Source organism: Lepeophtheirus salmonis, chromosome 9 (genome assembly GCF_016086655.4).
Source record: "Lepeophtheirus salmonis chromosome 9, UVic_Lsal_1.4, whole genome shotgun sequence".
In the NCBI taxonomy this organism is placed as follows: domain Eukaryota; kingdom Metazoa; phylum Arthropoda; class Copepoda; order Siphonostomatoida; family Caligidae; genus Lepeophtheirus; species Lepeophtheirus salmonis.
This window is the reverse complement of record NC_052139.2, coordinates 12,649,094-12,675,636: the sequence shown is the minus strand read 5'-3', so window position 1 is coordinate 12,675,636 and position 26,543 is coordinate 12,649,094. Positions and strand designations below refer to the sequence as shown.

General features: G+C 31.1%; 2 protein-coding genes across 2 annotated transcripts; one reads left to right on the top strand and one right to left on the bottom strand.

Annotated features, from left to right (window-relative positions):
- Positions 1 to 11,658: 11,658 nt before the first annotated feature.
- LOC139906389 (uncharacterized) lies at positions 11,659 to 13,675 on the bottom strand. Its single transcript, XM_071891171.1, has 3 exons — positions 12,748 to 13,675; positions 12,599 to 12,691; positions 11,659 to 11,676 (listed from the first exon to the last, which is right to left on the bottom strand). Exons 1-3 carry the CDS (start codon positions 13,534 to 13,536, stop codon positions 11,659 to 11,661), a joined length of 900 nt encoding a protein of 299 aa, XP_071747272.1. The 5' UTR covers positions 13,537 to 13,675.
- A 5,544-nt stretch (positions 13,676 to 19,219) lies between these two features.
- Positions 19,220 to 19,894, top strand: LOC121124332 (progranulin). Its single transcript, XM_040719484.2, has one exon. It carries the CDS (start codon positions 19,220 to 19,222, stop codon positions 19,892 to 19,894), a length of 675 nt encoding a protein of 224 aa, XP_040575418.1.
- Positions 19,895 to 26,543: the final 6,649 nt, after the last annotated feature.

Genomic DNA, 26,543 nt, shown 5'->3' with positions numbered 1-26,543 from the left:
GCCTGAATCATGTTCCAATATCAATTCTTAAGCGCCCATTTTTTCTCGTTTTTGAAAGTCTTCAGGATTTTTTTATACTGTACACCTCAAACCAGAAATGGGGACTTGAACTTAATATTATGTAGGAATGATCTTATCTAGTGGTACAAATTTTATTATATTCAATCTGGAATGGCATTAGTGCAAAATTAAAGAGGAGGACAACAAGACATCTGATCTCCGAACAGAGTCAGCCGAGACAAAGAAAGAGCAAATAATATTCTTAACTTTATCAAGACCAAGAAAAATTTAATTCAAAGTTTTGCTCTTCTTTGATGATTTTTTTCCCGCTGTTGATGCCACTAAGAATAAGCAGAAGAGCCGCTACATCCCACCCGAACATCCTGACAATGTCTCAGATTCAGTGATATATGTCCTCAGAAAAAAAAAATCTAGCTCGTATAAAGACCTATAAACCATGGTCTTGAGCTTTGTGGAGAGAAAGAAGCGGCTCAATGCAAATGCATAAATCGAACTTTTTGATAAGGAAAGTGCTACCAGAATGTAGAAAAAATTATGAGAGATAACTTTTTATTCACTGCTGACGGAGTTCCGTGTTATTGCAGGACTAATACCCAGGTCTTCCTAAAAGACAACATTTCGGACTTTTGGCACCTTAACATGTGGCTGCCCTGCTCTGCAAACACTCCTCCTAGGTTTGTATAGTCTCTAGAGACTTCAATCGAAAAGGAGTAGACCAAGCTCGGCCCGGGACCGACTACATAGTCAAGGTTTGCAAGGGATTTAAGGATCGTATTAAGGAAATTATTTAGAGATAAGGGCATACCTTAGTGTCCATCAGACCCCCAGGTAAAAATATTGGCTTGGTGGTATGATGGAAATATTTTACCTATGATAAAAACACACTATATTAAATATTTTTAACTTATAAATTTTACCTGTGCTGCATTTTGAAATGAGAATACTATAGTATATGTTTATATTACTATGGCAACCAACCTTTAACATTCATTTTCGTTCTTTTCAAGAATTATATTTTTAATATCATTATTGTTAATTTGCACTTCCTCGAAAATATGTTGTTTTAAGTTTAGTTAGTAAAAAATACATGGTTACAAATCGAAAAATAGTGAAGGAAAAAACATCAATTCAGTGGGATACAAAACTTATGAATACTAGGGTGCGTCAAGCCCCCATATTTTTAGCATTGTTTTTATTTTGTTATGGTGGTATAGTAATAGTGTGTTAACTCATAAAACAAATAATTTTCGAGAAATTTCATAAATTTAAGTTAACATTAATCGGTCCACATCAATGGTAAAAAATGAAAATGTTACAGGATTCATTTCCATAAACTAAATAAATGAGACTAAAGTAATTTAAATCATAACAAATACAATTTCCGTTTATACTTTCTTACACAATATATAAGACATCAAATAGTATTATTTATTTTCGATGTTAATAAAAAAATAGTAGAATTTCGATTTTTGATGGCCAAAGTTCGAAATAAACAAATCCAAGGTAAATACAAAATCTTCAAATTGATAATTCCCCAACTACTCATGTTTACTAACTATTAAATTAGTTTTCTATTGCAATATTTTATCTGCTACTACTAATTTCAAAATATTCTTCTAATTTAGCAACACGAGTTAAGTCCAAATTTAATTTTACAACTCTTTCTGAAAAGTCATGAATGACGTTCATGGAATTAATCTTTGATTTGAAAGACATATTTGACGACAAATTTTTCCATTATGTGACTTTTTTATTCAGGAAATTAGTCTCCAATCCCAGCAATGTAAAGATGAGCATAAAATCGCATGAAAATAAATCTGCAAGTCTCGTAAACTGTGTTATGTGAATTGGAAATGTGGCTTCCCGAAACTTATACTAAACCGATAAGTATGTACCTTTTACCAAATTCAAATTTAATTACTACGAACCTCTTAGCAAAATTGTCTCTCTCCACTTTGGAATGAAGCACTGAAGAGCGCAAGAGGTATCATTTATGCAGTTAAATATCACATATGACGAAATAGAGGAGATATAACACTCTTAACATGGCTACATTGATTATCTTATATTGCAAGAATCTTTTATAAAGACACAATTCATGCCTAAGAGTATCCACGGCTGATTTTGTTACATTTATGTACTCACAAAACCTTTTTTTTAGATTTTATTCATATAGGTAAATAACCATATATTTTCTATTTATTCAGTAATTTATACATTTTTTTTTCAAGATCTAGATAGAAATGGATTGATTCATATATAGTTTTTAAATCATTTAACACTCTGAAAAATTAACTCATGAAATCAGTATTTTGAAATTTTTTATTCAATTTTGATCTTGAGTGATGTTGAGTGAAATTTGATTATTAATCAAATTTTTGTCTCTTTTCTTTTAATCATATGTTTTTTGAGATTCCCATGTTAAAGATACAACATATCTTTCAACGTTTTGAGAATGACTAAGAATATCTGGTGAAGTTAAATCTTCAACTTGTGCACATTTTAATAGTTCATCATTTGTTGTATCAAATGTTAGATGAGGTTAAGTTTTGTAATTTTCAAGATTTGTATTCAAGTTAATTAAATATAGGTAATTTAAAAAATCTTTTTTTTTGAGAAAGTTGTCTGACTTGACCCTTTTGTCTTCTTTTACGATCTTCTAAGAAGATGCCAACTGGGTTTTTTTTCTTGTTATAAGGTTTTAATCGAAAAAAGAACGTAAAATGACACTTTAGGATGTGCAAAGAAAAAAATTGTCTTAAATGAGACCGAGGTTTTCATTTATTTCTTCAGAATTGTGGTGTTAATTTGCTTATTTATTGGAAAAAAAGTATTCCGATCCGTGTTTGATATGAGATAATCTTTTATATTTAGTAATGAAGGACCACAGAGATAACAAGTCTTTTAAGCTCTATTGATGATTTTTTTAAATCTATAATCTTAAAAGAGTAGAAGCAGTGATAATCCACCTTGTATCTTGCACTATTCCATTATATTTTCAAGAAATTTTTTAGGTGTATAATGTGGACTCTTTTTTACAATCTGACAAATCTGTACAAAGTACTGTTGATCTCTGCTCAAACATTAATATAACTATTCATCTATGTCTGATATACTTCCGTTAATAGTCACAAATGTTATAGTGTACATTTTACACAAAAAATTTGGGAGCTGTATAAGATTTTGGCCCTCTTGCTTTCGTTTCATAGTATTCAAATATTTTTTTTTAAAGTAGTTCATTCGTGTGAAGTGAACAAATAATCCATTGCATAATAAGATTATTTCTTTTTAAAAGCTTTGTAAGGCATTACAATATACTTTAAAGAGTTTTTCAAAAGATTTTAGCATTACTTTTAACAAACTGGCACTCAATAATGCCTTTGCAAACTAATAGGACATCATCCGATTGAGTATCAAATAAATGGTTCTAGGCCAATTGGCAAAAAACATTTAAAAAAAAAGTTGAATTTGCCGAATAAAATTTCAATGAAGGACAATTGGTCAAATGGACATTTTGATAAAGGACAATTTGCCGAATAGACTTCTTAGACCATATGTCGAACGGAGATTTTGTTGAAGTACAATTTACCAAATGGAAATTTTGGCGAACACACATTTTGCAAAAGGACCATTTTGGATATTTGGTCGAAAAATGAAATTTAATCAATTGAAATATGTGATTGTATATTCTAATTCAATTTAAATTGGTAGTTTGACAATACATATTGTTCATATGCTCTATATGTCATCTCTACAATGTAAGTTAATGAGGGTTTTTGTCCGGAAAATACTTTTTTTTTACTAATCATATTTATTAGTGATCATTATACAAACATAACATAGTGACATTTGGTTTGTAATTAGTTTGAATCTTTACAATTATAGGACTTTGAATAAATTAAAACAATATTACAACTCAATTTATTAATTCAATTCTATTTTGAATAAGAATTCAACACCAACTTCATTAACATGTAAAACAAATATGAATTTGAAATCCTTTGTCAGTGTTTTATTCTATTAGTTAACTTATTTATTGAATAATCTAGATACATATTTAATGACTAAGGAAAATCTCAAAAAAATGTATTCAACACTTCATACAATAATGTATTTTGATTAATTGCGGTACGTGTGGTTGGGGAATTTCTATACGTTTGCATGATATTTTCATTGATTGTCAAGGTTTGAGTTTTTCCCGATATTAATAATCCATCATATCCAATGATAATTAATTGATAATAGATAAGTGGTTTGTACGTTTTCCATTCAAATTGCTGTCTTGTTTGTATATTATGTAATTTATTTAAAATGATGTAACGGTAGAGATTCGAATTAGATACTAATGGGGAATATGATTATGAAAAAAAGATTTTTGTGCAAAATAATTAATTTACCTATATGACATATATAGTATATGGGCCATACCCATTTATAATACTATCAAATTGTCTTTTCGCTAAAAACAAAATTCGGCTAAAAGACTGCTCATGTAAATAAATGTTTAGAATCAGCTAAGAAAATTCTAAATTCTTCATTTGTGGCAATAAATAACAGAGCTACTGAGAAACATCTTTGCCTGTATCTTGAAAAATAGGGTCACTTCTACAGCCATTGATTTCTATAGTAGATAATCCAATAAAAAAGTCAAAACTTGACTTGGAATCAAAAGCTAAGACTCACGCCTCTACTTGAACTCAAAGTCCCTTTAAATGCTATCTTTGGATATAACTAAACGTATTCTTTTAAAGTATTTTTTATTTTCTTAGTATTTGAACTATACTCGTTGAAAATATTTATTGACATGGATTCCTCCACAAAGACTTGAGCCTCGACTCGGACTTTCAGTAGAAGGACTTTTCCCAACTAGTGTACTCCAACAAATCTTCATTTTATTTTTATTTTTGGTATTTCCCCGTATTTGTATATATTTGGGTTGAATCCTTGATTATTCACTCCATATCAAGGAATATTTTAATAATCTTGATACACATATTTTTGAGACTGAAATTTAAGGAAGCCTGTAAGAAAATTGATATAATTTGATTAAACTGACTACATAATTAATTTTCTGAACGATTATTACATTAGTCATAATAATTAATACAGTAAACAATTATTTTATCGTATTAATAAAATATATGCACTTAATGAATTTGAAATCATGTTTTAGATGTTTATAACGCCAGCCTTCTGTTGTGCACCAAACTATCGCAGTGGATATAAAAATGCACCAAAGGACCCTAGTGTGTCTCTATGTTCTTTCCCTCATGATGAATGCTTATAAGCTAAATGGCTTAGAGCAATTCCTAGGCAAGCTGGCGGATTTTAGGTACTTTCTAAGAATTCACAAGTTTGCTCTCTTCATTTTCAATATATTGATTTTGTTGTAGAAAGTCGAGATAAGGTCCAGAAGAGTAAAAAAACAATTAAAATCGATGGTTATTAATCTCAAGAAATGTTGGTATTTGAAACCATCCCCTATTCCGAAACATTTCCCAAATCTTCCTAAGTACTTTTCTAATCACAAACTTTAAGGTCTTATTAAATGAAGTTTATGGTTCTCAAATAAACATCCCATTATTTATCTCAAAAAAATGCAATTTTTCTTTGAATATCCAAATAACATCTGTTATTGGAGAACCCTATAGAAATAAACCCTGATCGGATTTAATGTTATAGCCATTTTTATGGAAAATGCATGTGCCAACAGGAAATACTACTTAAACAAATTCTGTAAAGGATCTTGGAAATCAATATACCTAATCCAGCTGCTCTAGAACTTCTCCTTCTTCTCGTTGGTATTAGCCACAATTTCAAATACTAGTATAACTGTTTCCAACGGAGAAAAATATTGAAATGGCCTAATTTTGGGGGTATTGACCTATAAACATATCATTGTATGAGTGAATGACTTGTATGAGATGGAAAAACATAAGGGTGTCAAAATTGCTCACAAGTTAACCTCAAAAATGAGTATATACAACACTTATTGAAAAAACCAACTTTTTTTCGGGGTGACAGCATTTTACATAATAGCACTACTATAGCTACTTTTCAATAATACTCCTCATCCCACCCTACCTGGAAAATAACTGGAAACTTTCCCTACATTGTAAGATCTTATTGAAACATTGTCAATTGCAAAATACATTCAGTGGGGATTAGAAAATGAAATACTTCTAAAGAACCACATAGTTCAGAACATCAAAATTTGGAGTAACTCCAAAAACTAAACCTTCACTGCAGTGATACAGTCTTCTTAACAAAATGCAACTTTAAGTACGTTCTTCTAGGGAAATATAGAGTGATTTTATCAAGGTTTAGCTGGTACTGTCAGCTCTCTGGAGCCAACTATTGTGTTTCTGTAAGACGAGTACTTGATGCAGAAAGGAAAATATGAGTAGTTTCACTTGCAAAATTTGATGGTCTTAATATGTGAGAAATAAAGGGAATTCATACGGCTAGTATTGAAGTCTAACATTCCCAAGACATTGACCCGTTCAAATTCAAAAAAAAATTATTCATGAATGAAGGTGAAATGGATGATGAGGTAGAAAAAAGTAACGAAGCCCTTCTTTTTGTGATTTCTGTATATATTGACAAGGCACAAACATCAAATGCAATTATTGTTTTGGCCTCCTTCTATCTTCAAAATAATTTCCTTCAGTTACTTTTACTGAATCTGGTAACAACAATTCCAATTTCGAACTTTTTGAGCAAATAAATAGATGAGGTCTCTCTTACACACTTCTATTTTTCTCTGGTTATTAATATGTACATTGAGTATCAAATTATAATGAAAAATCAAAATTGTTGTTTTCTAATGCCTAAATTTAGGAAGACTATTATTTTTTATATGTTCGGAGAAAAAATTATGGCTTCAATAAATACTTGGGTTATAATTGTGCATCTAACCTTTACTTGAAAAGTTTATTTCATCACTGTTCCATTCAATTACTAAATATTATGGCAAAAAATGATTCAAGAAAACTTATTAATCGTATCAATATGGAAAGGCCTGCTGTAAACTGAAAAAAAGATTCTAAAAAAACTATGATAATTATTAAAATATCTTCTAATTAATAAAATTTATACTATTATAAAATGCTTATTTATTTTTGTATATCATTTTATTATAAAGAGGCAATGAAACAAATAATATTCATGTTAAATTATATAAAAGGTTGATTGTACACATAAATAAATTATTGTTAACCTCTAAAAAAAAAAAAAAAATATGAAAATATATGTCTGGAATTCTGTGGTAAATCAAATGGTAAGGTAGAAGAAAAGTTACCTTATCAGATGATTGGCTAAATAAACCTTCCTTTTACCCATCAATCTCTGCTCATTTTTGTGAAAAAAAAACGAAAAACGATAGGGGCAAAAGAAGAGACAATAGGGAAATGCACCTGACTCTACTTCACCATTTACTAAACCAAAAATTAACCGATTATATGAGTAAAAATAAATTGAATGGAGTAAAATGGAGAGTTTAACCCCCAGAAGGTCATTCCCACTATCAAGTACAGGGTACAATTTTACAATTAAGAATTTTTGAGACCAGGACATAAAATTTTTATTTTATTTGATTAGTAGAGATATTTACAAATCAATTTATGTACAAATGTGGGAACATCCATGAATCTAATAATTCAATCCAACCACCCTCAGCCTCAACCACGGCCTCCAACCTGGCGCGGAACCTGCTGCACACCAAGATGTAGTGATCTTATTCATAGTCTCAATAATGGAGGATCTCAGCGAAGCCAAATTGTTGGGAGCACGCTTGTTGGACTCCCTCTCCAAAACGCCCCACAAAAAATAATCCAAAGGATTGTAGTCCGGGAGCTAGGAAGCCACATTTCCTTAGACCAGAACATCTCCAAATTGATCGAAAGCCAATTTTGTACCAGTAGGCTTTAGAGGGTTTATAAACGTCTCTCATGACCTCTAAGTAGACCTCCTTTGTGGTATTTTGGTCATTTGCAAAGAAGTGAGGGGCATGACGTCTCCCACATTGGAAACAAGGAGGAGGACGTGTTAGGATAATCATAGAATGATGCCTTGGGACCAGAAAAGCTTTAATTCAATTTGATCTGATTATTAATATATAAATTACACTACAAATTTTTCTTCAATTCCCAAAGCCTATTATTTACTCTATTAATGAACAATAATGAAACTAGTTACAAAAAAAGAACTTTATATCATTGGTTTCCAATTGAATTTACAGGCGACAGTGTGTTGTATTTTACACATATTTTCAGGGCTGCAGAGTCGTAGCTTTTTTTCATAGTCTGGCTACAAACTTATTATAATTTATATAAATAAAATTAATTTATAATCTAAGGCTTACAATGATTGTTAAGAGAGTTTTTTGTTTTGTTTTTCGAAATGCTTATAAATTGAGTGTTTTGCCCGATGGGAGTAGCTCATATTGGGTGATTCCTTTCCAATCCCACCAAACACATAGTATAATCTTCTTGGCAGTTAATCTGGGCTTGGCGATCGTTTGAGCTGTTTTACCTTGATTTGACCACGATCTTTTTCGGCTGACGTTTTTGTATGTAACCCATTTTTTATCACCAGTCACCCAACACTTCATAAATTGATTGATTACTTTACTTTTTAGAAAGAGTTGCAAACATCAATTCAGTCCTAAAGGTTATTTTGCGTCAATTCGTGTGACACTCCTGGATCGAGCTTCTTCTTTGACCAGCCTTATGCAAATGAATTCAAACAGTTTTCTGGCTAATCTTCAGTTAGTGAAATATTGAATAAGAGCTAACATGCCCGTACATGATAAGCTGAATATGCACACTAAACCTCTTCAAATTATGACTTTTTTATAAAATATGTGGTAATCGGGCCTTTACGAGAATTATATTAAATTAAAGTAAACCCACTTAGTTATTATAGATCTTCCTTTGTTAAGTATCTCACTCCCTTTTCAGATCAGGGGTGCCATCTACCTAGGTTACTACACTTCCTCCTTACACTCCTTACGAAGAGTGTTTCAGTATTTACGTTGTACAAATAACGAAAGGAAAAAAAGGATTATCTCTGGTTAAGAACATGCTTCACCAACTAAAATTGATTATGTTGATAATATCAAAATTTGATGTCAAGTTCAAATACTGCACGATCAAATTGACTTAATTTGTATATAATATGTTCATATAAAAATTGAAATAAATAGCATTCACATTAATAACTTTTTGGGACAGTTTTTCAGTGGTTCAATATTATATTATTATATTTTAAAAATTCCTCTTTGGTTTTTCATTGAAGTAAAAAACTTATATTATGTTTTTCTCTGTTTTATCTTACAAAAATCTTACCTTTTTTTATGTTATCGCTACACATATATATATAAATATTGAGGATCTTGGGGCCTGGCCTCCGGCAAACTCCTAATATTTCCTTAACCAATTTTAGAATCAAGTATAGCTATTTTACCATCCCACGCTCTTTGGTTATATTTTTGTGGGAGATGTCTTAGCGAGATTTATTTTGAGTTCCATAAATAAATCTTCAGAAAATAAAGAAAGTGTGTGTTTGATGTTTGTACAAGTTAAAATCCGCGAATTTTGAAGGGTGCAAGGATACAAATGTATAAGTTGCTTGCACAAGTTACATCTAGGATATAATAATTAGCAAAATTTTATCTTTGCAAATGTGTAAAAAATGAAAACAAATAAAAAATGATGTTGTTTCTTTAAAATTATTAATATAAATCAATTTACAGGGTCTTGATTTTATTAAGTATTTGAGACGATACACTTTTTTTTCAACAATGTTTTAATAACACTTCTCTAATTTGGCTCGTGGTATGAGTATTTTAATGCCAAATATGTCGACAGTAAATAAATATTCTCTTATGGTACACATTTATTTTGATGCTACTAGTCCCATTTGGGCTATTTACACCTAAGATGGGCAGGAATACTTACTTCAAAGGGAGAAGTGAACACAACGACGTCATTAAATAATAATTTAAAAAAATAAGGAGCACACGCAACAACCGTTTTTCCCTTTTGGATTTTTATAGGTAGTTTTTTTCGTTACAAACATGTCAACTATACTCATATCGTATTATCAGCAATACGCCAGCGATGATGGTTTATAGTTGAAAAAAATATCTGCTGGTTTGATTTCTCAATTATTTTATTATAAGATCTACAAGTTATCAAAATAGAACTACTGTTTCATTTCGCCCCCTCTGCTTCTATTAAATAGTTGATGTAATTACACTATTAATTGAAGTAGATACATTTTTTATAATAATTTAAAACCATAATATCTTAAAAACTAAGGGAATGAAACTCCAAGAAACTCTTCTCCCCACATTAATTACTCAAGTATGTTGAAGTGTAAGATATTTAAGTAGTACTTGTTACATTTTTAACTTTAGCTGTAAATACGATGAGTAGATTGTTTGTCAAGTAGCTCGTTTGCACTTTGAAATACTTGACATTTTTTATTATTATTCTATTTGAAATATCCTTTAAAATGTTTGAACTATTTCAATAATATTAATCTTTGTTCATTTTATTAAATTTATGCAAATAAATTCAAAACACTTCTTCGTCAAAAAAAAACCAACTGAATTTCAACTTCACAATTATCATTCTTTTACAGGTATATCGGATGTCATGGATTTATTTGATGCATATATGTAGGTATATATAGTTATTAATATGTAGGTATTTGCTGGAATTTATGCCAACTATTAGATAATATTTTTTGTTTGAAAGAGATATCAATTTTTAAAAGCGAATACAATAATAAAATATACCAACTTCTAGAGAGATAAAACAAACACGTAATGGTTCAAATTACATTATAAATCAAAATTCACATAACACCGAGTAACATACACAAATCAGCCACAACTTAAAAACTAGATTTAAAATAATAACATAACCACCAAAACAAATTGATCATCTCATTCTTTACTTTTCCAGAATCTATCTATTATAGTCTTTAGTTTATGATAATATCTAACCGACCAAGAAGGAAAATCCGAGGTAAAGTACTAATCCAATGAATTTCACCTAAGAATACTCAAAGAAAAGCAGCATATCTATCTGCAGATGCAATAATACTTTCCTAATTTCCCCGAATGGCAGTTCATTGCCAGAAGTAAGTCGACTTACTATAAGTACTTCAAAACTTATGAATACATAATTTACTGCACGGACTATAGGGCTGGAATTCCTTTGAAGAGAAATAAAGAAAAAAAAGAAAGAAAAAAAGTGGGGTTTCATGTGGATTGAAGGCATACCCACCAAACTTAATAACTGAGCATTATGCCTTAATAAATATAACAGCTCCTATACCACGTGAGATTTTGTTTTTATGGGTAACTTGAACACTGGCATTTTTTTGCTATTTCCCTTTTCATTTTTGCACTTTAGATAGCTTTTTAGGACTCAACAAATCAATTATAAATAGCAACAATTTAGAATGGGATGAAATGTATGTAAGCTTTTAACTGCAAACTACATAACGAAATATTTTTATTCAATCAGATGATTGGTTCCAAATCCATGCAATTCTTTATTTTAGGGGGGCTGTGTTGTATACCAAATTTTAAATATCCTTATCTTTTGAATCCAGGGTTCAACTTCAACAAATAAAGTATTTCTGAAAAGTAAAAATACATGAAAAAGGTTTAATTTCGTACTTTTTTTCTTACATTAGATCGTTTTGGGGACATTAACCGTATGGGGTTTACTATAGCATGATCTGTCAACTAAAAATAATATGCTTCTGGAACATTCTTATATTTTGGGCAAAAGATATATTGTTGTTTGTAGAATTCCTCATTTTTACTTAACACATTTTATCTTACAATTGACATTGTAGACAGTGCCGTATGTCAGGAAGATTTTTCGGTCCGCTTTACAAGGGTGAACGGTTGATTTTCAGTGGTGAACGTGGGATATTTAAACAGGGCAACTGCTACAGCATAAATTAAATCTTGCAAGAATATCGTCCAATGGACTGTCTGACCATTATTTTCTTCAGGCAAACATTGGGAAAAATAAAATGAAAAGGAAAAACTCTAGACAGAAAGTCTATGTCGACCTATTCATAAAGGAAGGAGTATAATGGAGTATGAAATGCACGGTGCAAGAATGAGAGAAATTTTTTGAACTATACAATTAAGTCAAACAATTTAAACCTCCTTAAATATTTTTAAAATAATAACAGATAAAGATAATGAACGAGATTATAATATACCATGAAACGGTTACATCGACAGAAAATAAATTATGTTCACAAGTCTTGATGTTCTTAACTTGCATGTATACTTGGTGATGGGTTTGAAAAAAATGAAGAAAAAATGCATGTGTTTTTTATCATGATTAGAACAAGAATTTTTTCTCTCTTTCCTTGACGCAAAGGTGTCAATCAAACTGTCCATGTCCACCATCGCCCTGTCCATGTTCAAGAGGGTGAGGGAGAAGAGCCTCTCCTGGTCCATGGTGGTTCTTCTGAGACAGGGGAATGACCGCTCCGCCTCACAGCTGCTGATGGACATTGAGGCCAGGATAAAGATCACCTTGTATAGCTCCGGCATCAGGCGGAACACTTCCGAGCTTATTAACTCCGCAGCAATTTGTGACGAAACCATGTCTTCTGTGTCAATATCTGCCTAGAGAAACATAAATTTTAAACATATAATGCAAAATGAAACATTATAACATTAACCTTGAATTGCTGGAAGATTGCATGGTCTGACTGGAGCTGCTCGAGTTCAAGTCTGTAGTGCTTGGCGACACGCTCAATGACACAGGTCTCCACTTCACTGTCATTGACGATTGCAATGAGATCCATTGTGATGTTTGTATCGTCGGTGGCAAATCTGCTCTCAAGCTCAAATACAATCTTTTTGTTTGCAACATCGAAATGTGTTTCACGGAAGTAGGGTTCAGTTGTTCCTTTCCACTTTATTCTCCTTGGAATCTTCGCCTCCTTGAATTCCAAATCAATTGAGTCCTCCTGGTCAAATACTGATTTCATCTCAGACGACTTCAACTCAGCAAGTTTCCAGATTGATTCAAAGATTTTCTCATTCTTAAGATCTTCAAGAGTCCTAATCACTAGGTTGACGTGTTTCCGGGCCTTTGTTAGGTCAACCTTTCTGCCTTGAAGTTCATCTGACAAGCTAGATGTGTGTCTGAGGAGTGTCTTCAACAGTTCAATGCCGAAACCAAATTCGTGACTAAAGATGCTGTTGAGCAGAGAAGTTGCTGTTGAACTCGACAATGTATCTTTATCTTTTCTCATTATTATGAGGGTCTTCATGATTCTGACCATCCCTAGAGATACAGCGTGTACAGCATCGTAGCGGAGACTCCAGCGGGTAGCAGACTGGTTCTTCAGGGTCATCACCTTGGCCTGCTCCTCATCTTTACTTGTTATCTTCACCGACTTGTAGATTGCTGACCTCTTTGGTGAACCTTCAATGAAGTTGTAAAAAATTTGTACTGTCCCCATTGTATTTCTCAAAAGGGTTATATCTGAGAGAAGATCCTTGACTACAAGATTGAGGACATGGGCGTAGCAGTGGAATGTAGACACACAGTGGGGCTGCTTCCTTCCACCTGGCGGCAAGACCCTGCTTGATGCCGGATATGTTGGAGGCACCGTCCGTGGCCAGGGAGACAGTGCGGCCGGGGTGAAGGCCGAGATCCTCGACAGCCTCGTGAAGCTTCTCAAACAAATATTTGCCGTCATTCTGGGTAACTTTTACAAACTTGAGGAAGCTCTCTTTCTTGATGCCTTCACTGGTCAGATATCCCAGTGACAGACTGAACTGTTCCGTGTTTGACATATCTGATGTCTCATCAACAATCACAGAGAACCAGTAGTCATCATCGTTGGCACAAGTCTTGACATCTTCAATTATATTTTCCGTCACTTTGGATGCTATAATCTCTATCAGCTCATTTTGGATGTCAGGTGAAGTCCATTTGGCAAAACCTGCCCCAGCTGAACCAAATTTTTTGACTTCGGTCTCCAGTTTATCTTTGAAAATTTGATTGTCGTGTGAACGCAGGGACAAAAGCGCCAAGAAGTTTCCTCAATTGTTTTCATTAGATTCCGTCAACTTTGTTCTTGTTTGGGAATCGCCCCTAAAAGCCAATCCTTGCATTGCGAGGAACCCAACAGTTTGGAAAAGATACCTCAAATAAGCTCGCCACTTCACGACTTCCTCAGCATGTTGAGACTGAACATGGCCGAGCACCGAGGTATGATGTGAGGAAATTGATCCACTTTTCCATCGACAGTTTGTGTTTTTTGTTGTTAGAATGAACTTTCAAGGAGGAACTGTTTTTTTCATGTTTTGAACTCAAATTTCCCAAGGTTGGAAATGGAAAATTTGGAACACGTGAAACACTTGGATGACTTTTCAACCTTGTCATATTCTAGCCACGGGAACTTACGGAACCAATCATATTGAAAGTCTCTGGAGTATTTGTCATCTATCTGAGGACTGTATGTATGTAACTTGGGCTGTAGAGGATGATCTCTCTCGACCTTAGGCACAGTTTCCCGCTCAGTCTCTACTCTGGTTCTGGTCTGGATGTCCTTCCGCTTAGGCTCCCGCCCGATAAGTTTCGGGTCTCCCAGCTGGCTCGTGAAGACGACAGGGTACTCTGGGCCTCCGTCCACAAACTCCATCTCCTCAGTCTTGCTCTTCCCACCTCCCTGGACATTGTCGCTAGTCTCAGAGTCCTCTGCAGAGGGAATATTGTTGTTGTTGACTACAGAGAGCTGCTCGGGAGAGAAGATTGGTCCGATATCGAGATTAGGAAGTCTTATTCCATGAGAAATCCGTCCGCTGGGGTAATTTGATGAGTCGCCATTATTTTCTGTGTTTGCAGTAACTTTCTCTTCAGCAGAAACGGACTTTTCAGATCTTGGTTCAGGCAGTAAGGCCCCAACTGGAGCAGGGTCATCGGGACAGGAGGAGGCAGTGATTGAGGATGAGGATGTAGCAGAGGAAGTTTTCTTAACAGCAAAGTTTTCTGCTTCTTATGATCAATTTTCACTTGATACTTGCAGCTGGGGTCATTCTTATGGAGTTTAACTTTGTGACCATTAAAGTTGTCCTTCTGTATTTCCTTCTGATAGATAGAACAAATCACCAACTCTCTGTTAAAATGCGTTTTCCGCTTCCCGTGATACATTTCTGATAATTAATAAATTACTGCAACAATCCACTTTAAAAAGTACATAACTATTATTTATGTCCCTTTTAAGCAGTAACAATTTAATTTATCTTGTATTCAATGAATCAAATTCTCATGCTCTTAAATATTTCAAGAGTACTCTATACGAAAAATGTTGTGTGCGTCTTTTTTTTTTTTTTTTTTTTTGGCTGTAAAGTACTACACATTTGCAACCAGTAACGTTAAACGTAAGATCTAACTCGAATATCCACTCAATGTGAAGTACTTTAAATCCATACGAAAAATGTTGTGTGCGTCTTTGTTTTTTATTTTTGGCTGTAAAGTACTCTTGAAATAATTGCAGTAATTTATTAATTATCAGAAATGTATCACGGGAAGCGGAAAACGCGTTTTATATTGAAAGGTTCAATCATTTATATTTATAAAATGACAGGCAATATTTGAAAGATATATTACGGTAAATTAAAGGATTTGAATTCAAATTTCTGCGATGAATTGAGATACACGAGAATGTGAACTGTAGTTTAAAACCTCCGTTTTATCTATCTGACTTAATTTGGCCCCAATATTGTCTTAGAGATATAATTTATTAATTTACTAATTCTATAAATGTGCCGGTGAATTTTGGCTACTTTAAGTACAATTTGTGGTGCCTCCAAAGGATTAATCAGAATCATTTTTTCATTTAAATGAACTATAATTTGTTGGAAAATGTATTCCGTGTTCAATTTTGAGAAAAATTATCTAGCTTCCTTTTGGGTGGACGTGCTACAAATATGTAATTTTATTATAATGACTCAGTACTATTATGAGTTGGTCATAAGTTACATATATATAATGGATTTTAATAATTAATTATGACTTAATTTATCTATATTTACATACCTAAATGATTGGTGGACGGTTGAGTAAGGTTGTTTTTTTTGGTCCGCTGAATCGGACAAAGCGCAATACTGACGTACGGCCCTGATTGTGGATCAAACATTATTTTGGTTAACTCTAAATGTTCTTTATAATAAATATTACATCTAAAATGTGTTGTCTTTATGAAAAATCTTAGAATAGAGTTCCAACATTTTTATGACACTCTAAGTCTATACGTACTTTAGTTGATTTTAAATAGCATGCCCTTTTTTCAGATTCAACTAAACCTTCAAGTTGTCCCAAGTAAATAACACACGGGCTGAAAATTCCCAGGCTTCTAACATAGATGGTGCTATTTTATAACTCCCCTCATTTTCAGTTAAAACCCACCTCTTAGGACAGAAAATCATAAATAAAAATTTCATAATATTTTGTTCTTTAGTTTGTGAGTTATTTTGTAAAGTGTGATGCTACTATTGTTATTTCCAAAACAATGGATCATTAACAATTTCGGGTTTTAATTTTACAATGCTTCTTGATGGGAAAAGCTTAGCAATGTTTTGGAAAGTGTTATGGGAACTCTTCTCTATAAAGTAAATAAATAAAAATTATAATAGTTTAAAAAAGTCAATTTGAACGAACAAAAAACGTGTTTTCTTTGTTAAACCTGGGAATTTTCAGCCAATATGTTATCAGTTTATTTTTCCCCTTCAAAAAGTAGTTATCACATTGAGTTAATCAATTTATTTCTTTATTCAACACTTTACTAAAAACCACATTTATCGTTTCAAACCGACGCTCACTCTTTTGAATGAAGAACTCTTCAATGAGTCTCTTTTGAGTATAATTTATAAAAATAATTTTGCAATGCAACTTTTTTTTAGAAATACTTTGTTAATTGAAGTTGAACCCCAGATTGAAAAGATATGAATATTTGAAATTTGGTGTACAACACAAATCCCACTCTGTATTTAAAAAGAAACATAAGCAAGAATAACTTCAAAGTCGATCTTAAACTCTATTCTTAGCTCAACTAAGACGTATAAAATACCATATTCATAACTTCCAATGAATGTTGTGTAGCCAACAATGGTAACGATATTCATCCATTATCTTAGTCAGTTTTTATCAAGGTTGAAGGTCCTACCAAATGTTCAAATTTGAAGAAAACGATCCAGTCATGAATCATTTGTGTCCTAATGTGGTAATGCTATCAATCAAGGCATTCCAAGATTGGACAATTTGGATTCTTGATATATTTTATAAATATACTTTAAAAAATTAAAACAACCTATAATATACGCTTTATTTTCTAAAAATAGGAAATAATTTTTCATTTATGTTACATTAAGGTAGACTAATGGCAACAAAATTAATAAAGAATTAATTTCTAAATTGAACATCACTTTTACTTAATTTTTAATCAAATTTGGTAATATCTATCACTATTATACATTTCAAGAATTTGGATTGTCTTTTTTCTTTTGGTCTTAATCATACAATGGAGTTGTTCTTTGACGTCCTAAATAATACGATATTCACTACTCGCTCAGTAAGGAATTTAAGTTTGCTTCCTTAAAATATACATTTTTTCCAATGTGTGCATATTTTTTTTTATGTCATTTATTTAGATATAAGTGATTTAAGTTGCTTGTAAACAGGACAAGAGAAAATTATTTGCATCTCCATTATTCACAGATATGACAGTTTTGGAGATATTTTTTTCCATTCCCAGTTCTTACGTGAAAAAATAAACTTTAGGAGGTTTTAACTGTTTAATTTTTAATGCTGAATGTACATCACTCAGAATTATTTCACCAATATGATGACGACATTGTATACCATAAAAGAGCACCTTAGATTTTGGACTTAATTATGATACAAGCAGCTCTAATATGTCCAGTATTTGATATTGTAGTGTGGAAAAAACTAGTGAAAAAAAAACTGATAACCATTTACAAAAAAATCAAGAGCGTATTTAGTAATGATTTCAGCAGATAAACGACCCATTCTGAAGAATCAATATTATGAGAGCTTTGAAAACCTTAAACAACAAGAGAACTACGTGTTTGATAACGTTTTATTCTATCAATATCTTCTTCAAAGCGTTTATCTTTTCTATTTTGAGTTGCATGATGAGACCATGGAATTTGATTTAATTTTTGATTGTCATTGAGAATGTCAACTATTTGTGTGCAACACTGTTAGTCTGATATTATAGGAATATTTGCTTTGTCATAGAAAATTTATAACTAAATAAGGCTAGCGTAAGCAGATTTTCTATTTCGTTGGTAATTTTTTCTTCCTTTGGCAACTTTTTCTATATATGCCATAAAATATATCTTACAGCTGGAAAGTGGACTCATGTCAATCTACGATCTAATGTTATAACAACATTTCCTAAATCAAAGATAACACCTGCAGATCAAGTTTTTGTAAATATACTAGGTATATCACTATCAGAGACTGTAAAATACTACGCAGTCTATTAAAATACAATTCAATAGTGAAATAATTTTTTGTTTAGTGCATCAAAATGCATGTGTGGCTATTTTTCCACAGGACTTTCCAGAATACTCCAAATATAAAATTCTATAGTGTTGTTTATGTGATTTTTCTAAGTTTTACAGATTTTTTTTTCTACATATTATTTATATTTTATATTATGTGCGTCAAAACCTTTAATTTGATGTCTTAGATGACTAGTCTTGAGTAAAAAACAGGACACCTGAGATTTTTGTATCTATTAAATGGCTCAATAATATATATAAGTGCATCGTCACCCTTATAGACCACCTCCGATTCAGAACATTTAAAAAAAAAAAAACACTCGGGAGACTGAGTTTTACATTTGATAGAATGATAAACAAAATCCAAGAAAAACTTTTATGCATACTAACTTATATCTAATCTATAGTTCCTAATCAAATAGATTCAATATAAAGTATATTTTAATTTTGGATTAATCTTCCCTCATAAATAAATTTTTGATAACAATTCCTCGAAATATTTGTGAAATAATTATCAGAACTATAAATTCTTATCAAAAACTATAGCAATATAAATGTAGGATAAATTGGAATTATTTGTGTTAGTTTTCATTTACACTTGTTTACAAAATGTTGAAAAATAGTTTAATAATTGTAATAATTTCTTGTGCATATTTTGCTGAAGGTGTAAGGGATTGTCCTGGAGGAACAGAGTGTCCAAGTGGATGTTGTCCTTTTGAAAATGCATTCTGCTGTCCGGATAATATCTACTGTTCCCTTTCTGCAAAATTTTGTCCCAAAAAAGATAGCACAAAAGTATTGGTTCAATCTCTACCAAAAAGTAAAGATAATTGCCCTGGTGGAACAGATTGTCCAAGTGGATGCTGTCCTATAGAAAATGCATTCTGCTGTCCAGACGGAATTTACTGTGCCAAAACAGAAGACAAATGCCCCAGAAGAGAGTCGGCTCAAAGAATTGTACCTTCAACGAAAAAAGGATCTGACAACTGTCCAGGAGGAACAGACTGTCCAAGTGGTTGTTGCCCAATTGCAGACGCTTTCTGCTGTCCTGATAACATTTACTGTGCCACAAGTGCTAGTAAATGTCCAAAAAGAAACCTTGTCAAAAAGATAACATCACTTCTCAAAAATACGATCAAGAATTGTCCAAATGGAACAGAGTGTCCAAGTGGTTGCTGCAATATTCTTAACGCTTTCTGCTGTCCTGATAATATTTACTGTGCGACTTCACCAGAAAATTGTCCAAACTCTTCATTTGTCAATAAAATTAAACCTTATAATTAAGGATGTGTAGATTTCATCTTTACTTACGATTTCGTCTGATGTAGGAAGGAATTTCATAAATTAATATCAAAAGTTTAATTTTTTTTTAATTTTCAACTTTTTATTAATTACGACTGGCAAATAAATATATCATTCAAAATTAGTTATTGATAAGTTTAAATTTGAAAAAAAATAATTCCCCTCCGTGCTCAAGCCTCAATTTATTTCTGTTTGGTTCATCCATATTACACGCACTACTTAAAAGTATTTTATTTTCAATGGATGAAAGTGAGCATAAATATTTACAAACAAGTGTAAATAATTTAGGAAGCTCTAAAATATGATCTTGAAAAGGGAATTGATCTGTTATACTCCATTTTATATTTCAAATAAATTGGTAATTCACTTCTTTGCATTTTAAAGAGTAATGACATTCTTTTTTAAAGTAAATAATATCATTACATACATCAATTTTATTTTGATTTATTTATATGCGAGTATACATTTATAATTATAAAAAAAACAGTTCAACTATTTTACACCAATATTTTAGTCCTGATTTGAACTATAAATCATGGAAGCAATTCATAGGCATTGGATCATAATTCAGCGATATTATTTTTTTCAAATCTGTATATATAGTCATTTTACTCGAAATATGGGCGATGTACAAAAAGTTTTGCTTGCATTGTTATTAGAGGGAGTCATTTCTTTCTAAATTTATCGAATAGTGACATGCATTGTTAAACATCTATTTATTATAATCTTCGCTACGATAGATATTCCTGCAAATGTGTGACACAACCAATTAGTACTTAAAATGAAGGAACTTCATCTTGATTTGTATACAACAAATCCTTGCGATATCCTTAATATTTCCCAGTCAGCCTTTCAACTAATTCAAACAATTTTGTAAAAGAGATTTGATCATCTTAAACTAACGAATGGATTCCATTGACAGAGGACCTATGTCTTTGGATTTTGAGATTTTGATTTAATCGGAAAATTGATCATATCTAACCAAAAGAAGTTCAGAATTGTATTAAATGATTCCTTAGACAAATAACTTGAGGCATCAATAAATACAATCGTAAAAGCTCTTTGCGTATATCCTACAAAAAGAAACTTTTCATAAAATGGGGACTTTTGTTGATAATATTTATCTTCTGTAAATGAAAATGTGAATATAATTCAACTGAAAAAATAAATAATTCTGAATCATATTCCTATGTTCAATAGGACTTCTTTTAAAAGGAAAGTATATGCTAAATAAGTTAAAATTCATTGTATTGTACTATAGAAGGAGATTTCTGACAGCATATATATGTACATTGTACACCCTCACACATAATTAATTTGGATTCCATCTGGGAAACATATTTATTCACAGGTACATCAATCCAAAAATATCTTAAATATGCATTACAAATACCATTAAAATACTTTTAATGGTATTTGCATGGAAGTTTGAATTCCCTCAGCAATATTATGTTAATTTATTTTTTATTCTTATTTTCATAAAAAGTTTCCTTTTGACTAGCAATGTGTATATTTAATTTCCACATTTCTGGCTCAAAATATGCTTGATATGAAGCATAAAATACATAGATAATAAATAGGAGGAAAATTAGAGCAATTGTTACAATTGTCCTCCATGTCCTCGTACTAAGTGTTACAATATAGTATTTAATACAAACATTTATAATTGTAAATATTTAGTATTGTTTAATTACTAGCTCGGTGGTTCTCAACCTTTTAAATATACCGACTCATTTTAAAAACAAGCAATGAGTAAACGACTCAATTTTATAAAATTTCTTATATTTATAATTATTTTTTGTGCAAGAAACTGCCATACATTTCGATTATGAAATATATATTATTTTTTTGTTAAGTAACTTTATATTGCGTAAGTTATTCAACGGAGAAGGAAATCATCCGGTAGTCATTGATGTTTGATATCATTAAAAGGACTCCTAAAACGCTCCTTACGGAGTTGTTAATACTTTTGGGTCAATAATTGCCTCTCCTAAAACCTCTTTGACTTATACCGAGCCACCTTGAATACCAGCGATTGATATTCTTACTATTTTTACAATTATGACAAAAAATATAAAAGCTAAGTTATAATAAATTCTGCCAGATGCTGTCAAATTTGTTCAATATAGTCTGAAATCGGCTAATTTGGCAATACTGGTGAGAGGAACAACAGTGGTGGCAAAACCCAAGCAAGACAGAAACTGTACATTTTAAATGCTCAGACCTTGCTTTGAGTGACATAAGGGGGAACTGTTACATTTAGTGTCATAGTATAAACTGTCTTTAAATGTTATTCACCGTGTTATACATAATATTCACATTCGTCTTAAAATCAATTATCACCCCCTCGGGAATGACTATACTAGATAGCCATTTTGTTATAATTAGTAATCTTATCAGTTAGTTTGATTCTTAGTTGCAACGGTAAATGTTTAACCTTACCCTTTAAATTCAATCAATCTTAGGAAACTGAAATAGTAAATTGATGATTCCTCAAACAAGGTTATCATTTTGTTGAAGAGTGTAATTTAAATTTTTGATCAGTTTCTTTTGATAATTGCAATGTATTTTGGATTCTCCCAAGTCAACAAATGTTTGCACTTGGATTGAGATAGTATGTTCAGAAGATAAATTTGACCCCTCGTAACCTCTATCAGGTTATTTTTCCTTTTTTAAACTATTCTGAGATTTAATAGAATAAATGATATAATTAAGTAACAATATAATATGTTCCTATTATATTTTGTCATAATGAAAAATATAATATTTTTTGGACGATATGTGCAATAATCTTAATACATATGTCATATATCTTATTTGGTTTAATAAACCATCGTTATTTGTATGAAAAATTCCGAGGACTGAAGATTTTCACAGTTAATCGATTCCACAACTCCCAGAACTACCACTGGCTTGCAGAAACAAAAGAAGAGGTCCAAGGGATTTTCCGTGCTTTTCTTTTTAACATGACGTGCTGAGCTTTAGCTACAAAAACTCGTTGCTTAACAAGTTTAAAGTCACATTCATTAATTTTTCTATGTATTCCCATCTTCTTTTCTTTTTAATACGACACCCTGAGCTTTAACTATAAACACTCGTTGTTAAAATTGAATCATTCACAAACAGACAAATATTACTATATGAATATAAGATAGTATATATATTGTATATGCCAAGATACTTAGAGACAAAATATAGTCAGCTGGTTTTGTATACAAGTTCATTAATGATATAAAATAAATTATAATTATTAAGTATGTTATTAGCCAGGAGATGTTAGAAAGATATTATAATATCAAATATGTCCAATAGTTGGCTAAGTTGTGATATTTACTCGTAGTTAAAAACTCAACGAGTGTTACTAAGAGAACCATGAACCTTATAGAGCCATTTCCTTTGTTATAGCAATATTTAGAAAAATATGTATCCTTATGGTAGTCAATCGTTGGAGTGATAAAGTTGACAAACGTTACTCCTTGTTCTTAACTAATGATAATTACTCACATATAATTTTCCTTCCAGTGATAATAAGATGGATAACTAAGACAGAATTATTCATTCGGATTGGATCTATCACCTTTAATGAACTAGATTCCAATAATTTTTTTTATCGAATCTGGAAGCATATTTACTTGGAATATTTGCACTCATACTCGGATATAGGTTTGGTTCATCTCACGTTCACTATGAAGAGCCTTCAGGGAATAAAAATCATCAATTGTTCAAAAATATTTACACAGTTATCCATAATCCTCTATTTATAACTCTTGAAGGATGAGATTTCTCTGCTTATTAATAATATATGTCACATATGCCATGCGTAGGTATGTCAATGAATAGGAAATAGCTGCCGGGCCGCTTCTTCATCCATAGTATATCCATCCTAAAAGCTCATTTATTTCATTTAAAAGTGCACAAGATTCAACAACTATCTTAAAATTATACGGAGGAAATAATGATGCTTTTACTTTTTAATATATATTTACAATATAAATCAATATCATAATCAATTACATATATTAATAGAGGAGAATAATAATAATTTTTTTCTAAACTTCAAAGAGTTCTATGCGCTAGATTTTTTGAAGAGTTATATATATATATTTTTCATGTTTCCATGATCTGATCTAATCAATGAATAATCTGGGCCTCGTAGAAATACTGAAAATCAAGAAGATTGTTTATGTATATTAGATTTAGATATATTACGTCACAGAGATGAGCGTGTGTATCCATGAAATTTTCAGGAAAATAGCGTCTCTGATATATATTTTCTCTAAGTATCTTGGTCTTCGTCAGAAAGAAGAAAAACAAACGCCCTGTGCCTAAAATTTAATGGGGCCTGTGTATTAAAAATCTAAGCTCCCTTTTGACTACATTTGACGTAAGACTATCTAGCTTTAAAAAATGGATTATTATCATGAATTTGTTGAGTAAGAAACCTAGTGATTCATTTGTACTTTATAGGACAAAGCCCCACTCTAAACTCAATATTAAAAAGTTTTTATATTTTTAGAATAGGAAATTATGAATTGGTATTGATATTAATTAAAAGAGGATAGTTATTTTTATTAATTGTTTAATCAAACAGTAAACTAAAGATGTATGTACAATGTATATATTTCAAAAAACATGATTTGTTATAAATAGATAAACAAGTACAGATAAAATGAAAATAATTAATAACAAGACGATAAGAATAGTTTTGCTAGGTTAACTGATTTCCAGCTAGATCTAGCTGGGAAAAATATCATCTAGCTAATGGCTGGTTATAGTAGCTAATTTTTTTTAAAAATATTTTAGCCGATTTTTATCTGATTTTGGGTCTATAGAAAACTAACAGAAGAGCTCCTACATTAGTGCATATTCGCGTGTGTATTTCATTCAGCACAGTTTAAAGAACTTCAAAATGGTTTTCAGACAATGTGAAAATATTAAAAACAATGTCAATGTTTAATGTTGGAAATATATAATGGGTAGTGAAAAAGTCCATAGTACCCTTACTAAAATCTTTGGAGATACATTGAAAGGACATCACAAAAATAGAAATTCAGTTGTCTATATAACCCTTGTCAAATGGCTAGAAACAAAAGCCGAAGTAAATTTTTGTCAGAGGTGTACATATACAATAATGCCTCTATTCTAAATGATTTTATTGAGCTTAAGTCGATAGTAAATACACTATTTCATTTAAGAAATGATAATATATTTATTAAAAAAATATATAGCTGATTTTTCATCTGTTTTTGTTGAAACTAGCTGTTTTTTAGCAGATTTTAGAATTAGATATAGCTTATTTTGTTTCAACCCACTGCAATACTGGATGAGAAAATAACTCGATAAACTATGGAATTCTAGACACATTAAATCCATGGATAAACTAAGCATTAAAAGGAGTTACTAATGAACTGTACCATGATCTTAATTCAAGTGACTCGTTCTTGGAATGATCTATTCAAATAAATCTGACTAGTTGTAATAAGTAATTAGTATTTTAAAGGCAATTCAATGTAAATTCAATTTAAATATAATTCCTATCAAATTTATTGGATTATTGGTTGGATACAATTAATCTAATTGACTTAATTGTATTTAATTTCTGAAATTTCCCTGCCGCTAAAATATTCTTTACTTTTTATAATTAGTCAAATAATTGACTTAAATATAGTTAATGTCGAAACATTTTCATTCAATCTTACATGGTATATTTTTTAAATTCCTTATTTAAAAATTGGAATGTTAAACTGAAAAAATGGATTAAATCAAACAATTTTTTTTAATTCACCGTTCCTTTAAATTGTACAAAGTAATTATGTAAATAAATATACATCAATAAACATTATAGTTGAAAATTATTGCTTGATATAAAAACTTTGAAATTTTTTTATTTAAAAGGACAGATAAAAAAGAAAAATTTCCTGAAAAAAAAGTTTGTATTATAAATTTAGTCTAGACGTTTTTTTGTTTGTTGTATAAATTAAATTCGGATTTAGTCAGTTCAAAGAATATTTTTGCCTTTTTATATATGTTACAAGTGTTTTAAGTGCTGGAAGTCCTTGTTTTCGTTTTTTTTTTTTGGGGACTACAGTGTACTGGAGGTCAGTTTTTGAGAGTTGAAAGTTGTAAGTTGAGATTCCTTGGAAAAAACATTTCATTTGTGTTATTGTTCTTCTTCTCTTTGGGAGTGTTTATATTTTATTTAAAATATATACATTTAAGTATAAAGAAATAGTCGGAGCTTTTAAAAAAAATATGCTCATTAAACCTCCCGATTATAATTTCAGGAAATTATCAAGGATTGATGGAAGAGGTTACTCTAATATCTAGAAGGAAAATATAAGCATTCATAGAGATGTAGCAGTTTGGGTGAACTTGGATAATAACTTTAAATAGGAGACTTTTGTGATCACAATGGAAACTGTAGAAGGTTTGTGCTTTGGAGGAGAAGATGTTTTTAACGATATAACAATGAAATAGGGTTTTAATGTACTTAAAGTTGCAGGTGGTAATCCTAAATTTAGCCTAAGTCAAGTTAGTTTTTTATAGTAGATACTAGAGAATGGAAAATATTAGGGTTATAAGCAAATTTGGCGAGACAGTGACTACATAGTGGAAATTTTAGCTGATCCTT

What these genes read in the sequence shown, in the direction of transcription:
- LOC121124332 (XM_040719484.2), top strand. Translation starts at nt 19,220, where the DNA reads ATGTTGAAAAATAGTTTAATAATTGTAATAATTTCTTGTGCATATTTT.
- LOC139906389 (XM_071891171.1), bottom strand. Translation starts at nt 13,536, where the DNA reads ATGGGGACAGTACAAATTTTTTACAACTTCATTGAAGGTTCACCAAAG. An exon ending in CAATCTTCCAGCAATTCAAG is followed by an intron (nt 12,692 to 12,747) that starts GTTAATGTTATA and finishes ATGTTTCTCTAG; the next exon opens with GCAGATATTGACACAGAAGA.